The sequence below is a fragment of the Macaca fascicularis genome, chromosome 1, assembly GCF_037993035.2.
Source record: "Macaca fascicularis isolate 582-1 chromosome 1, T2T-MFA8v1.1".
NCBI classification, from domain to species: Eukaryota; Metazoa; Chordata; class Mammalia; order Primates; family Cercopithecidae; genus Macaca; species Macaca fascicularis.
In genome coordinates this window covers 198,563,310-198,579,787 of record NC_088375.1, presented here as the reverse complement: position 1 = coordinate 198,579,787, position 16,478 = coordinate 198,563,310, and the positions used below count along the sequence as shown (strand labels likewise).

The following is a 16,478-nucleotide window of genomic DNA, read 5'->3' as shown; positions in this document are numbered from 1 at the left end:
AAGGAGCAGACATCTAACTGAGCACCCGCTTTAGGACAGCACTGGAAGAAATACTTTTATTTCACTAACTGCACTCCACGGCTTGAGGACACTGAGGTCCAGTGATCGGCCCTGTCCAAGGCCACATGGCTGTTCAGTGGGCCCACATCTGACCGTCAGGCCCTGCTGCTTGCCTGCTTTCAGGGCAACCTGTCCACCCACCCAGCAGCAATACGGCACCTCCCGTGTGCCAGCCATTTTCTGACCCACTCCCCCAAATGCGAAATATGAGGACTACTGGAGCGTTCGAAAGCCCTTGGCCCTGCCCACTCCCTGCAATGCACCCTCCGGTACACCAGCAGGCTGTGGCAGCCTGGACGCCAGAACACAACTTTGTTCTCCGTGGGCGTGGAAGAGATGCTGCTAGGCACCCTAGCGTCATCTCCCTGGGCGCCCAGGGCCCAGTGAAGGGCAAGCAGTTTAACCGGGAGAGGGTGTGCCATGTGTGCATGACAGTGCCATTACAGGCCTCAGCCTGTATCTTCAGAAGGTACCACGGCACCTTCAGGATAGCGCTGCTGCCTACCACAGAGGGCTGTTGTGGGGAGTAAGCACCTGCCCTGGCTGGTACAGCAGGTAGTTCTGTGGAAGACGAGCTTCTCCCAAGCTCTTTCCAGGCTGTGTCATCCTTGGCTCTTTCCAGCCCCCGGTGCCAAAGAGCAGCTGCGGTGACTGTGTGGCTGACCCCATGGCTGACTCGAGGACAGCCCCCTCTTCCTAGAACTTGCTCCACCAAGTGGGGTCGCCAGTACGGAACCGATTACTTGTGCCACCATTCTTAGCTCTGTATGGCTCCAAAAAAGGTGCTGCCTCTCTTCCCGTGTCTGGAAGATGCTTCCTGCTGAGCTGTCCTGCTGGCTTAGGCAGGAAGGATCTGCTTCCAGGACCTGTGGAGGGTTCCCTCAGCCTGAGCCTCTGCCCTGACCTGGACGTATGACTGGCCCCTCCCCAGACAAACTCGCTGGGAGCCTGACCTGGGCAGGCAACCTTCCCTGGGCTTTGGCTTCTGAGGGGACACTGCACCTGCAAGCTTCCCTTTCAGCAAATCATCATGCCAGACGGCTCACTGCAAGCTCCGCCTCCCAGGTTCGCGCCATTCCCTTGCCTCAGCCTCTCGAGTAGCTGGGACTACAGGCGCCTGCCACCATGCCTGGCTGATATTTTGTATTTTTAGTAGAGACAGGTTTTCACCACGTTAACCAGGATGGTCTCGATCTCCTGACCTCGTGATCCGCCCAACTTGGCCTCCCAAAATGTTGGGATTACAGGAGTAAGGCACGGTGCCCGGCTGATTAAGGGCATTAGTTAATCCCTCAGGTACTACTACTGCCATCCCTATTTTATAGATGAAAAAACGGAGGCCCAGAAAGGTCTGTAACTTCCCCAAATTCACACGGTTATTAGCCAGACTATCACCTCCATGAGGGCCAGACCAGGTCTGCCTTTTCACAGCCCCATGCCCCATGCTCATGCTGGGCACATGGAGAACAAATGAAAGGGCAGACCTGGGCCCGAAACCCACATGGTAGGGCTGGTACTTCAGCTTCTAACCCAGGAGGGAGGAAGCTGAAGTCAGAAGGAGATTGGAGGCCGTGGTCACACAGCTTGTTCAACAGCAAGGCCAGAATTGAGAACCCATGTCTCTGGTCTCCCAGTCGAAGACTCTTTCTGATTCAGTCAGATCCCTTTGTTTCACCCTCCAAGACTGGCACGAGTCTGGAAGAGCCAGAAGGATAGGCTGCTGGCAACAGCAGGGAGGCCCACAGAGCTTCTGATTGCACATGAAGGCCACTCTAGCCTGGTGCTGTGAGAGAGGAGTCCCAACCAGGGCCAGCCCCCGGCCCGAGCCCTGCAAACAGCCACAGCCCCACTCACAGGCTGGGTGGAGGGAGGAGCCTGGCTCTATCTCCTATAGGGATGCTTTGGGGATTACTGTGGAGGGTATCAGGCTGTGCTGGGCCATGGGGGTGGTGCCCAGGGAGTTAGGGTATACCCCTGGCACCCAGATCCCTCTAGCAGAGGCTGTGGTGACTCCAACCAAACCCCCAGGTCTGGGGAAAGGTGCTACTGGCTTTGCACATGGGCAGCCCTGGGGACAGGCCTGGCTCTCCAGCAGAAGCAGCAGTTGGGGGAGCCTCCGAGGGAGTTGTAAGTGCTTGTATTACAGCAGCCTGCTCACCAGGACGTGTGTGAAGACCTGGGATGAGGCTGGCTCTGCCACTGCACAGAAAGGGCGCACTCACGTGTGGGGTGGGGATGAAGGATCCTGTAGACAACCCCAAGTTCTCCATGTTGGAGGGATGGGAGCTGGTGTAAGCCCCGGTTCCCTAAAGGATTTGGGCCAAGGACAAGGGGTAAAGGGAAAGCAACAGAGTCTATGGTGAAAGAGTTGGGAGCATGGGCTTTAGTGGGAGGCAGCCCTGGGGCTCTGCCTCCATTTTCCAGTTTCCTATTTATTAGCTATGACTTTGGATAAGAGATGTCATCTCTAAGCCTCAATTTCCTCATCTGTGAGAAAAGGACTTAAGATATTGACCTCACAGGATAGCTGTGTGGTTTAAACAGATAATGTGAGTCACGCTCAGCACTGTGTCTGGAACTTGGAAATCAGATCAGTGGGCAGTAACTTTGGGAGTTTTTTTAATTTTTTGAGATGAGAGTCTCGCTCTGTTGCCCAGGCTGGAGTGCAGTGGTGCAATCTCAGCTCACTGCAAGCTCTGCCTCCCGGGTTCAAGCGATTCTCCTGCCTTGGCCTCCTAAGTAGCTTGGATTACAGGCAACTGCCACCACGCCCAGCTAATTTCTGTATTTTTAGTAGAGACAGGGTTTTACCATATCGGCCAGGCTTGTCTCGAACTCCTGACCTTGTGATCCACCCGCCACAGCCTCCCAAAGTGTTGGGATTACAGGCATGAGCCACTGCGCCCGGCCCGTGAGTTATTTATTTGTTTTGTGTATTATCTGTCTCAACCCCACTAGAAAGTCAGCTCCATGAAGGCAGCGATGTTTGTCTACTTTGTTCACTGTGGTCTCCAAAGTGTCTAGAACAGAGCTTTGGGCCTGGGTGGCCCTCAGCAAATAGTAACAGAATGAGTGAACAAAGACAGGGAGTGAGGGCTCTGAAACGCAAACTCACAGTGGCACGCGCAGTTGAGAACTGTTCAATGGCTTCCACTCGCACTTGAAGGGATGACGTCTCTTAACGAGGCCTACGCCAGACCTTGCCTGATCTGGCCCCCGCGCACCTCTCTGGCTTCCCCTTGAACCAGGCTCACTTCTGAGCAGCTTGAAATTGCTCCAATGTGCCGTGCTGCCTCTGGGACCCTCCGCCTCAGCCCAGTCACACACACCCAGGGAATTCCTAGTTCCCCTTAAGATCATAGCTCAACTGTCACCTTGTGGGGAAAGTCCTCCAAGCACCCTTCATCCACGCTCACAGCAATCCCGTTCCTCCCTAGCACTAATCTCAGAGGAATTAAACATGCATTCGTGTTATCGTTACGTCTTCCACCTCCAACAGACCAAACATTTTGTATGGGGAGCGACAGTACTGGTCTGGGCCCCCAGTGAAGCGCCAGCACCTTGCCCAGGGCCTGCCCACAGATTTGCTGAGTGGATTGTCACAGAGCCTGGCTGTACTGAGCTTGGAGGCCCACTGCCTGGCACACACACATACCACTGAGCACGTCAGGACTGATGTAGGCAGGGCTGCCCCTCTGGTCCTTCAGAAGGTCCCCCTCGCTCACCAGATGCTTCCCGAGGCAGAAGTTGGTGATGGTTATCCGATGTGTCCTAGGAATGGGAGACAGAGAGTGAACAAACCTCAGTGTCTATAGCAACGGGCACAAGACACATAGGCAGGGCACACCTCACTGGGCCAGTCCCTGATCCTGAACAGCAGGAGGTGGGCTTCTCGCCAGAGGGCGAAACAGCTGCCCCAACCCCCTCTCCAGGGAGCAGAGGAATCAGGCCCCAGACTTTTCTGGCCACCAGCCGAGCTGTCCCAGCAGGGATTGGCTTCTCTCCCAGGTCCTGAGTGTTGCACAGGCCATCCCCGGACCTACTGCCCTGGATGAATCTCGGGGTATAAAATAGGGCTTAGAACAACTTTCAGAGATTTCCCAAAAACAGCCTCGTGTCATATTCTAGACTGGGAGTGACCAGAGATTTAGTTCAATTTCCTCATTCACACATGAGGAAAAGGAAGGCCGGCAGAGATGAGTGACTCCACCTTGGGAGGTGACCCCAGGGTGGCCCCAGCCGCCCCCACACCACGGAGTCTGTCAGGTCACTGTCTCACTTGGCCCCACAACCACTGCAGAGGAAGAAACTGACAGTGGCCAGTGAGGGGGATTTTCTCACCGTCCGGTTTCAGATGATACAACAAAGGCACAGGGAAGTGAAAGGACTTGGCCAAGGTCATGCAGCTGGTGAGCAGAACAGCAGGATCCAAGCCCAGGTCTGCGAGGTCCCAGAGCTGCGCACACAACTGACAGCTTCCTCATGCCCAGATGTGTCCCTGGGCAGGGCCCCAGGCCCTGAATGACTTTTCCTTCTGTTCCATCAAAACTGACTCATCCCTTACCTTGTACTTGTGATTCTGCCCTGGCTAGATCACAGACTCTCCCTCTGAAAGGCATGGGGCAGAGCAGCTTTGGGCTCTGATCCTTTGGAGAAAACTCACATGTGGACAAAAGGAAGTGCCCTGAGAGGACCTTGCACCACACCGTAGGCTGGGAGAGGGGGCAGGCCCTGTCTAAGAGGCCTGGGAAAGGCTTCCTGGCCCACGGGGGCAGGCAACGAGGAAGGGTGCCTCTCTGCCCGACTGCCCTGCTGCTGTGTCGGCTGGCTGGGTGGAAAAGCTAGGGGGAAAAGCTGGGAGGACAGGAGGAAGGAAAGCTCCATGGGGGCCTTGGGCTGCCTCTCACTACCATCAACTCTCAGAGCTCTCAGAGGCACAGCGCATGCGTGGCTGCCGGTGGATTTCCCCAGGAGCTGCGTCCAGGAGGTTCTGAGAGCCCTCAGCAATCTTGGGGAATTCTGCTGGCAAAGGCCTTGATGCAAAACAAAGGCCAGTCTGTCCTCTGGATTCCTCATGGAAACGCTGACTCCAGCGCCTACACAGGCCTGCCCTGTCAGCTGCCATAGGAATCTGACTGGTGACCCACGGGCGGCTAGAGCCTGAGTGCACAGGTGAAGGGTCACTGTGCAGGGTCACGTGCACGTCAAGGAGTGGACTGCTCTAGCTCTGAAGCTCCAGTGCCGCTGCCCTGAATATAGGACTGCTCAGGCCTCTTGTCCAGAAGGTTCCCACAGAGCAGAGGCACTCCTGGTCAGAGATGGCTGCGGAAGCTGCAAATGTATCCTGTGGGTCTCTGAGGCTCAAGACGCTGGGAGGAGGACAGCTCAGGAGACAGTACGGTGGGTTTGGGAGTCAGGTTCCTAGTCCTGGCTCTGCCACATCCTTGATGTGTGAATCTCTTGCTAAACCTCCATTTCCTCATGTGTACAACAGTGAAATCCTAGCACCAAACTCCAGAACTGGGTTAGGATTCAGCAAGATAAGACAATCTCACGGACAGCACTTAGTCCAGTGCCTGGCAAATAGTAGCAGCTGGTGGTTGGCACACCTGGTGGGAAAGATTCTGTCTTGGAGGCGGCAGGGGAGAGGTGCCATGGTGTGACAACAGGCCTGGGACAGCACGTGCCAGTGTGGCTGAGCTTTCAACTCAACACTGCTGGTGGGACTTTCCCGCCCTCTGCCAGGGCACGAGCAGGCACAGCTGACGCTCTGCAGGGCTGAGCGGCAGGAGCACTGGAGTCTCTCCACAGGAAGCGGCACGGGCAGCTCCAAGGCCTCCTGAGGTTTGGCAATGCTCCCCTGCCCCGCCACCACCACCCAAGCAGGAGGTGCACAGCTCCCTGGGAGTCCCACACGTCCTAGTCTGGTCCTGACAGGAGGGGGCAAGGGCAGAGTGGGACAGAGGGAGGGGACGTGTGTCAGTAGGATTGGCTCTGAGTGAGTCACGCTTTAGCTATGGCCCTTTGGGCTGCCACAGTGTTCTCCTTTTCTAGGAACTTGGTGTTGCCTGCCTACCAAAAAGAAAGGAGGAAGCAGAAAGACCCCACAGCACCTCGCATAACCCTAGAAGAGGATTTTGGATTTCGATCCTTTTAAAATCCAAAGCGGGATGAACTTGTCCTTGCAGCTGCCTTGCCAACACCTCCCCTGTCTGCTCCTTGGGAGCTCTCTGCTCTGCTGAGAAGGCCTCCAGCTGGCCCGCCTGCTGCTCCAGTGGAGGCAGAGCCTGGCATGACGGGCGGGAAGGGGCTGGAGTGGGCTGGAGCTCCTTCAGGTCAACTCTCAACGGAACGAGGTGAGTGTGGGGCCCCAGAGCAGAGGATGTGGCAGAGGATACACACAGAGCAGTGGGTCTCTCTGCACCACACCACCCTGCCGCTCTGGAGCGCCCATGACTCAAGTGCAAGGCAGCCAGAACCTCTGTCTGGTTCTGGGTGTGAGTGAGGCGTCGGCATTCTGCACCCTGAGGAGCACGCACGCACACTCACAGCAGAGCTGCTACAGCCACGCCGGTGTCTGCAGGGTGGTGCGACCCCTTGACTACACTCTCAGGACCAAGGGGGCCTGCAGAAGTGAGAGTTGGAAGCAAATCCCCCAGCGACACAGAGGGGCCAGGAGTGCTGATGTGGTTAGCAGGCATGAGCCCGGCACGTTCCCATGACAACTCCACGATGCTCATTTAGAGCCAATGAATGGCTGCTGTGGAAGGCCTGGGAGCTCTCTAGTCCAGCTGGAGGGGACACGGGCTCTGTGGCCAGATGGATTTAGGTGCCCAAAAATTATGCCCTCTTTGTGAACAGTGAGCCTGTAGTCCACAGCAAGATGGGACTGGCCCAACGCCCCAGAGAGGGCCAGGGGAAGGGGCAGGACCCAATTTCCCAACTGTACGACAACTGGCTCTCCACAGTCCAGGGCTGGTTTAGTCGGAACTCCCTACCACCTCCTTTCATGGTGCAGAGCTATGGCTGGGGGACCGCTGGGCCCTCACCAGGGGTGTCCTCGTTGGCCGCTCAACATGCAGCAGGCCTCATTTCCAGAGACGTGAGCCCACGGGTCCTGTTCTCCTGTCTCTCAGCCACAGGCTCTCCAGTCCTGGCTGGATTAGCACTGGGGTGTGCTTGTGATGCGCCAAAGCCCATCATATTAGGTAGCCTCACATCCACTTATTTGCATCTCAGGCCAATCTTCCCAGGAAGCCAGGATGACCTTCACTTTCACAGATGAGGAAATGGAAGCTCAGAGAAGTGCTTGGTACCTCAATAAATGAATTCAATCAATAAGTAACCAAACGAACACACTCTCACGGTCTCCAAGATGACGAAGAGCTGGCACTGGGAAGTGAGCCAGGTCTGACCCCCATGTCCGTGCTGCTTCCGTCCTCCCCAACTCACTCACTCAGCCAGTCCAGGGTTTAAGCAGCCCTGGAATTTCCTGTTTCCCTCCCTTCCCCCTGCAGAGCATAGCAGGGCAAGGTTCTCATCCCTTCACTTTCTCAGTCTGGCAAATCCCAACTCATCCTTCGCGAATCGACTCAGGCAGCAGCCACTGTCCCTCCACATGCCCCTTGCCCTCTGCATGCTGCTCCTCCACACATGATACCATCTTCTGGTCAGTACCCCATCAGATGGTGGGCTCCAGAGGGTAGTGGTGGCACTGAGAGTTTCTGTCTGCAGCCCCAGCACCAGGTGGTGCTAGTCGAAGCATGGAGAAGGCTAGCTGAGATGCACAGCAACGTCCCGATGGCCTCTCAGGCTGGAGCTGTGGGTCTAGAGTCCCCAGCAGTAACTCGCCATCAGCTGAGATGGGGCACAAGGTAATGCCCCCTCCCCAGAGGCCAGCTTTCAGGCAGCTTCTTTTCCTCTGACCACTGTGGCTTTGGCCCCTTTAGAGGACAGTGGGCCTTGGGCCCCTCCTGGGCTGGGCTGGTACAGCCACATCATGGAATGAATCACCCACAACAATTCTGCTGTGAGATTCGGGCTGCCTTTGTAAGCCCTCCAACCTGCTCAACGCCGAATTGAGAGGTGAGGGAGGGAGGCTCTGGAAGAATGGGTGGGGGCAGGGCGGGGTGGGGGAGATGCGCCCTTCTCAGCCCCACATTTCCAGGATGGTGGTAGTCCACAGGGTGGGCCCACTTCCTGCCGGTCCTGGGTCCCTACATGGTTGGTGGTCCCTCCAACATGGTGAGACAGTGGTAGCACTGTCCCAGATCACTCCAAAGAGGCCCAGGACCCTCTGCTGAGGTGGGATGACAACCTGAAACCAGGGCCAAATTGGTCTCCCTCTGCTGCTGGTTCACCAACAATGTTGGGGTGGGCCGCCTGATCCCCTCCAAGTCTAAGGCATGCTCTTCCTGCTGCTGAGAGAATTGGTCACATTTTACAGGTAACTACTCACAGCTGCATCCCTCTCCGGGAGGCTCTCTTAGCCAAAAGCAGCTGCCTTGCCTAAGGGAGTGCCCCTCCCTATGGACAGCAGACATTCAGTGACTGCTGGCGGGGCACAAAGGCCATGCGCGGGCCATCTGCAGGGCCATCCCACTCTCGAGTTTTTCAGGCTGAGGCCCTGCTGGGACTTCACTGAGGTTCAGCTTCTCCCTCTGCCTAATTCCACCCCGTCACCCTGAGAGCACTCCACAGTAAACCTCCTGCACGTAAACCTCAGAGTCTGTTTCCTGAGGAAACTGACCTACAGCAAGGCCTCATTTTGCTCATTCCTTCACCCCATTTGTCCATTCAAAAAGGATATATTTTTGTAGAGATGGGGGTCTTCACTATGTTGCCCAGGCTGGTCTCAAACTCCTGGGTTCAAGTGATCCTCCTGCCTCAGCCTCCCAAAATGCTGGGATTACAGGCAGGAACCACTGTGCCTGACCATTTAGTCCATTTTTATAGTAATTTTCTGAGTATCCACTAGGAGCCAGGCATGACAAATAAATGGACCAGGGAGGAGATCTAAAGTTCCTCCCAGAGCTCCCTTTCTGTGGCTCAAAACTCCCAGTCTCAGCAAGCCCCCAATTCCCATGTTCATCCCATCCCCAGACTCCTGGGATTCCTGGAGGAAGTGGGTTGTTTTGAGTCGGAATCTCCATGAGGACACTGCAGGGCACCAGAGAGTTGCAATGTGTAGCCTGCCCCAGGCCTAGGGTAACAGCGTGGACGAAGAGACAGGGATCTTACCTCTTGTTGAGCACCATGTTCCCCAGCTTCAGGTCTCTGTGCACGATGTTCTTCTGCAAAACAACAGGCGTATGGTTTATATTATCAATGTGAGAGGTGGGGTCAGGGCCCATCCTGTAAGATGGGGGCTCTCCCGGTGTTAGAGAAGGTGGGAAAAATTCTACGATGTGTCTCTTTAGGCTCCAACCACAGGCAGATCAGGACAGTTCTAAGTTCACACGACCCATGCATCTGGATGGGGAACGAGTGTGCACCTAGTCAGTGTCTCCCCATCTGCGGCGGCTTCTTCAGCTTTCTCCCCTCTGGGCAGCGGCTGGTGGGGAAAGTCACTCATCTTTTCACCTCCATTAGATATTCCATAGACAGGATGGATCTGGGGGTCGGGGAGGAGCTGTCATCGTTTTGTGACTAAGTACCACAGGCTCGGCCCACATTAGCGGTGCACCGGGAAGAGGCTCAGGCTCTCCTACCCTTTGTCCCGGCATGTCTGACACCTCTAATCCTACAAAAAGCTCAGACGTGCTGTAGTTGCTTGGGTGGGTATCTCACTGTCATCACTACATGGGGGACACCAGGCCTCTTAACTGATGGGGAATTACCACACGGGCTCTGCTGGGCTGCAGGTCAGCCCTCACCAGGAAGGTGGCCTGCAGGGTGGCACTGTGCCTCCCCCTGTGCACCTGCCATTCGGCCACTCTTCTTTTGGACACTCCCAGCTGCAAAGCACACCCGGGTGTGCAGGACAGAGCTGCCTTCTGCTCAGCAGCAGCAAGAAAGGTGGCTTTCTGTGGCCAGAAGGTGTGGCAGCAGAGTGTGGCCTCACCTGGTGCAGGGCCTCCACCACGCGGACCACGTCGTAGAAGATGACCACAGTCTCCCGCTCGCTGAGCCTCTTCTCCTTGATGACGTAGTGCTGCAGGTTGATGAGGTCAGCGGTCTTGTCGCTGAAGTCGTGAGCACAGAGGCAGTCCAGGACGAGGCAGATGCGCTTCTTCATCTTCTTAACCATCCGGCTGGATTCTGTGTCCTCAACGATTTCACAGGTGCGGTCCTGGGAGGCAAGGGGGCAGCACAGGGGTTGGCTGTGAACTCGACAGGGCCAAGGCCAGGGCTTGGGACTCTCTGGAGTTGGACACTCAAACCAGTGAGGGAGCCTGGAATTAGCCTGCATGTGCAGGCCATAGAGGACTGAGGCCTGGGCAGCCCAGACCATGGGGTGGCTCAGCACTGTGAAGCCTCTTGTGTGCCAAATGCCAGGACCAGCAAGAGGCTGAAGCTAAAACATCTCAGGTGAAAGCTTAATGCTTTGATCATAATGCAAAGGATTCAGATCAGGTCTGGGCATTTAAAGCCCAAGGGCCCTCTTGGCCCAGTGCTTAAGCAAAAAAAAAAATGGGCATCCTCCCTCCACGGCACCCAGGTTCCAGTAATTACCAACAGAACCCCTCTCGATGTCTAAGATGGTAGAAGTTAGAAAGAGGTCAATCTTGGCAGGCTCCAGAGGCCACACAGGTTCTGTGTGTCCAGGACACCTGTTTTCCTCATGGATGCAGTGCTCCTGACAGTCACATAGTGGTGGCTAAGTGACTCTGACCTCAGACTGCTGGGTTCAGGCCCCAGCCACCTTGTTTTACCTGTGGGACCTGGGCAGTTTGCTTACCCTCTCCAGGTCTCTAGTTCCTAATCGGTAAAAGGGAGCTGGTAATCCCTCCCTCACAGCCCGAGAGAAGTAAATAAGACAATCCATGTCCTGTGCTTAGGTCCTGCACTGCCAGGGCTCAGTAAGTGGGTACTGCCACCAATGTTGTGGCTGCGAGATGGACACAATGCTAGCAAGCTCTAGACCCATTTTCCTTGCTGAAAGGTATTTCGAGTAAGACAAAAAACAGGTACAACTTGCGGACTTCATCTGACCATCTTGAGGAAGTCCTTGGTGTCATGCGGGGTAGACTGACCTGTCCCCTCTGGGGAACTCCTGGAGGACTAAATATCTACATTTCTTCTTCTTTTTCTTTTTTTTTTTTTTTTTTGTGAGACAACGTCTAACTCTGTCACCCAGGCTGGAGTGCAGTGACATAATCTCAGCTTACCGCAAGCTCTGCCTCCCGGGTTCACGCCATTCTCCTGCCTCAGCCTCCCAAGTAGCTGGGACTACAGGGGCCCGCCACCATGCCTGGCTAATTTTTTTGTATTTTCAGTAGAGACGGGGTTTCACCATGTTAGCCAGGATGGTCTCGATCTCCTGACCTTGTGATCCGCCTGCCTCAGCCTCCCAAAGTGCTGGGATTACAGGTGTGAGCCACTGCGCCCAGTCTCCACATTTCTTCTTAAGAGCAGGACCACACCTCATATTTGCTTTTCTCAGAGGCCCTAGCACAGTGTCTGGCACACAGACGGTATACTAGAAACACTTTTGATCAGCCAGGTTCTCTCATCCAAAATGACATGAACTAAGGCCAAGCTTCTGAAGATATCAGAGACAAAATACCAAGAAACCACAATCACTCTCAATTTGATTTCATGTTTACGGGGATACTCTTAATTTCTGGAGTTGCCTAATAATACTCTGAGTCACCTCTAATTGCAAATCTAAGAACAAAGACCTTGGTGGGGTGTATACATGCGGGGTGGGAAGTGCGTTCCATTTGTTCTATTTCAGGAACTCAAGCTGACAAGGAGTTTTTATTGCCTGAACAGCAATGATGATGACAGAGTTCCAGCAGCAGCTCGGTGCTTGACACACTCTCATTCATCGTCCCAACCACCACTGGAGGTAGGTACTGTTATCACTATCCCCATTTTACAGATGAGGAATCTCAGGCCTAGAGACCTGAAGTGACTTGCCCAAGGTCATACTAGCTGAATCCAGGACTGTCAGCATCAAAGCCTGAGTGCTGTCTCTGGCACTGTGCTGCCTCTGAAACAGCAGGTCTGTCTTAGCAAGAGCTGGTCCTGGCCAGCAAATGGCTGAGGGCTCAGTGGACGCTCAGCTGAGGAACGAGGCTGTTCCCAGGCCTGTAAGGAGGCTTCGGGTCATTCTGAACCCAACTCTTCATTTCTGGAGACACAACTTCAGTGCTGCCCCAAGAATGGTTCTTGTCAGGTACACACTGTTAATCAACACCTTTCCTAAGGGACCTGGAACATCTGAGCACAGAAGCACAGGCATGTTTGCTGGGCAAACTGAAATGCCTGAGCAGGCGGAAGAACAGGTGGCTCCAAAACAACTGTGGAGATCTACAGACGGCCCCAAATGCTGGTTCCTACTTGTCGTCTTCCCTCCCACCCTAGCCTGGCCAATTTCTGACGATGCAGCTAAAAAGGGCCCGGAGCTGGGCACGGTGGCTCACGCCTGTAATCCCAGCACTTTGGGAGGCCGAGGTGGGTGGATCACCTGAGGTCAGGAGTTTGAGACCAGCCTGGACAACATGGTGAAACCCCTTCTCTACTAAAAATACAAAAGTTAGCTGGGCATATGCCTGTAGTCCCAGCTATTTGGGAGGCTGAGGCAAGAGAATCGCTTGAGCCTGGGAGGCGGAGGTAGCAGTGGGTCAAGATCGCCCCACTGAACTCCGGCCTGGCAACAGAGCGAGACTCCATTTAAAAAAAAAAAAAAAAAAGGACAAGAGGGCCCTTCTGAGATGGAGTCTCACTCAGTTGCCCAGGCTGGAGCTCAGTGGTGCAATCTCAGCTCACTGCAACCTCCGCCTCCCGGGCTCAAGCGATTCTCCTGCCTCAGCCTCCCTAGTAGCTGGGACTACAGGCACGTGTCACCACGCCCAGCTAATTTTTCTATTTTTAGTAGAGATGGGATTTCTTTTTTTTTTTTTTTTTTTTTTTGAGACGGAGTCTCGCTCTGTCGCCCGGGCTGGAGTGCAGTGGCCGGATCTCAGCTCACTGCAAGCTCCGCCTCCCGGGTTTACGCCATTCTCCTGCCTCAGCCTCCCGAATAGCTGGGACTACAGGCGCCGCCACCTCGCCCGGCTAGTTTTTTGTATTTTGTTAGTAGAGACGGGGTTTCACTGTGTTAGCCAGGATGGTCTCGATCTGCTGACCTCGTGATCCGCCCGCCTCGGCCTCCCAGAGTGCTGGGATTACAGGCTTGAGCCACCGCGCCCGGCCGAGATGGGATTTCATCTTGTTGGTCAGCATGGTCTTGATCTCCTGACCTTGTGATCCACCCACCTTGGCCTCCCAAAGTGCTGGGATTACAGGTGTGAGCCACCGCGCCCGGCCTGGGCCCGAGTGTCTTTAAGTGACTTCCTGCTTTCCCCTTTTCTCAGAAAAGCGGCTCTTCAAAGAGAGCCTGGCTGCTGTAAGATGCAAACTGTATGCATTCCTGGCTAGGCTGTAACCATCCCCACAGGAGCACAGCCAGTGTGGTCCAGCCTGACTTCCAGCCCAGCCCAGCCCAGCCCCGCCCCCCACCCTGGAAGTCCTGATGTACGCAGCATGGCAGGGACACCCGAGGGTCATGTGAGCTGCTCGTATGGCTGTGGCCCAAGCAAGTGGCAGCCCCTGGAGCCGGCCAGAGGTGGGTGCGAAGGGTGGGGGGGGCAGGCCGCTCACCTGGAAGAGGCCGTGGTGGTGCACCACGCCGTCCTGCGTGTGCAGGAGAGAGAGCAGCGAGTACTCGGTGTGCAGCAGCATCTTGCCCTGCCGCTCCTCCTGGCTCTCTATGCCTTGGTCCCCCCTCTCCTCCAGGGTCAGGATCTTTAGGAAAGCACAAAAATAAAACCAAAACCAGAACACCTCACTTGACACAGCAGAACAACCAGAATGGGGGAAGCAGGGGGCTTTCTACCACATGACATTTGCGCACAGTGCACACATAGACACACCAAGTGAAATAGTTTTTCTTAATATGATGGTGATGTAACTTATGCACAGACAAAACTCTTTAAATCAGAAGTTGTTCCGAGGGAGACTGTGAACTTGACTGCTTCTCGGGAAGAAATGGCACTACTCTTGTTCACAATGACGCAGGTGTGAAGGTGGAGGAGGGAGGAGTGGGTTGGCATGACAGGCCCTGGTTCTGAGGCACCCTCACCCTCATGTCTCACTTACCTTCAGCTGATAGAAGTCATCCGTGCCATCTTTCCTTGCCAAACACTGCACAATGCTTGGCACTGGTGAGTTGCCCAGACGAGGACCTACGGCACAGAGAGCTGCTGGTCTCCTTTTCAGAAGCCCTGGCTGTCACAATGCCAGGTCACCATGTGGTCTTTCTTACTAGACCTTCTATTCAGGAGGGCACCATACCTCACGTGCACTGAACTGATCCCCCCCCCCAAGGTCTCCTGGTAGAGTTTTCAAGGTCTCCCCTCCAAAAATAGAGGGGTATGTGTGCTCTGCCTGGAGCACATCCAGCGTTTGCAGGCACATTTCCCAAAGAGAGGTTTTCAACCCTGGGTGCATGCTGGAGTCTCTGGGAGCATCTATGAAAAACAAGAGATCCGGCCAGGTGCAGTGGCTCAAGCCTGTAATCCCAGCACTTTGGGAAGCCGAGGCGGGTGGATCACGAAGTCAGGAGATCGAGACCATCCTGGCGAACACGGTGAAACCCCGTCTCTACTAAAAACACAATAAATTAGCCGGGTGTGGTGGCGGGCGCCTGTAGTCCCAGCTTCTTGGGAGGCTGAGGCAGGAGAATGGCGTGAACCCAGGAGGTGGCGGAGCTTGCAGTGAGCGGAGATCGCGCCACTGCACTCCAGCCTGGGCGACAGAGCGAGAATTCGTCTCAAAAAAAAAAAGAAAAAAAAAACAAGAGATCCAGGTTGGGTGCGGTGGCTCACACCTGTAATCTCAACACTTTGGGAGGCTGAGGTGGGAGGACTGCTTGAGCCCAGGAGTTCGAGACCAGCCTGGGCAACATAGTGAGACTCCTTCTCAACAAAAAATAAAATATTGGCTGAGCACAGTGGAGCATACCTGTGGACCCAGCTACTTGGAAGGCTGAGGTAGGAGGATCGCTTGAGCCCAGGAGGTTGAGGCTGCAGTGAACTATGTTTGTGCCACTGCACTCCAGTCAGGGCAACAGAACAAAGCCCTGTCTCAAAAAAACCAACAAACCCAAGAGATCCTGGATCCTCTGAAGAGCAACTGCAGGGTGACGATCCAGGAAACTATAGCTGCAACAGGTTCCCTGGTGATTCTGATACAGCCATCTGGCCCCTGTTCAAGTGCCAGCTTTGGGGACCTTCTGTACTTCTGGAGATGCACAGTGCTTATTGTCCCTTGACAGCGCCTTGCCTGAGCTTTCAGAGTGGAAATCTGATGTCACAGTGCCACTGCTGCGTGAAAAACTCTTAACAGTCTGCTGCTCTTTGTTTTCCTTTTTACCAGTGACATGTTCATAGACCCACTGCTCTTAACATACCACCCAAACTCTTTGGCCTCCAAGGCCTTGCATGATTCGGTTCCTTCCCACCTTTCTAAGCGAGGATTCCCTGTCCCATGCCATACTCCAGCTCCTAATGTTGGGTTCCTAGTTCCCAACGTGGTAAGCCCTTTCCTGCTGCTGGGCCTCAGCAGTGCTGTTTCTTCTGCCTGCAATGTTCTTCTCACAGATGCTGCTCGTCCTCCTCAGGTGTCAGCTCACATGGAGCTTCCACATAGACAGGCCTCTCTTGCCTGCCCTACCCACAGGCCCTTCTCATCTCACATCATCGTGGAACTTCTTCAAGGCACTTGCACCACCGGTGATGACTGGTGAGTTGTTTGTTTCTCTGTGAGGGAAGGAACTTGTCTGTCTTATTCGCTGCTGCATGCCTGGCAAACAGCACAGGCCTGGCACGTAGCAGGCACGCACCATTAAGTATGTACTGAATGACGGGAGCTGGAACTATCCTGTGCCTGTAAGTCCAAACTGCTCTCCCAAAGTAAAACTCACTCCCAGTCTCTGGCCACAACTCTGACTATAAGCAATTTGGACTGCTGGTCCTTATGCATCATGCAGAAATGCTCTGCTGCTCCTCTGGCCAACTGCCAACACCTGTGCCAGGATTTCTGTGCCAATTTAAAGAAATTTGGGGGGCTATACAAAATGCTTTGTGAAATTATGCCATCCAAGAATGGCATAAAGCAGTGCCTCGGATGATCTTGGGTTTTCATTTTATTTTATTTTTTAGAGACAGAGTCTCACACTGTTTCCTAGGCTGGAATGCAGTGGTGTGATC

The 16,478-nt window shown here is 54.6% G+C and overlaps 1 protein-coding gene across 11 annotated transcripts in view; it reads right to left on the bottom strand.

The window, feature by feature from the left end:
- The window catches only part of STK40 (serine/threonine kinase 40), a 48,748-nt gene that overhangs the window by 5,277 nt on the left and 26,993 nt on the right, over positions 1-16,478 (bottom strand). For 6 of the 11 annotated variants that reach the window (XM_045374508.2, XM_045374505.2, XM_045374521.2 and 3 more), the window contains 5 exons: positions 14,368-14,453; positions 13,870-14,013; positions 10,124-10,351; positions 9,301-9,353; positions 3,716-3,831 (listed from right to left, as the gene is read on the bottom strand). In XM_045374508.2, coding sequence (XP_045230443.1) covers positions 3,716-3,831; positions 9,301-9,353; positions 10,124-10,351; positions 13,870-14,013; positions 14,368-14,453 — 627 coding nt within the window. The remainder of the gene's footprint in view (positions 1-3,715; positions 3,832-9,300; positions 9,354-10,123; positions 10,352-13,869; positions 14,014-14,367; positions 14,454-16,478) is intronic. The other 5 variants (XM_045374533.2, XM_045374526.2, XM_045374541.2 and 2 more) reach the window with 1 other exon arrangement.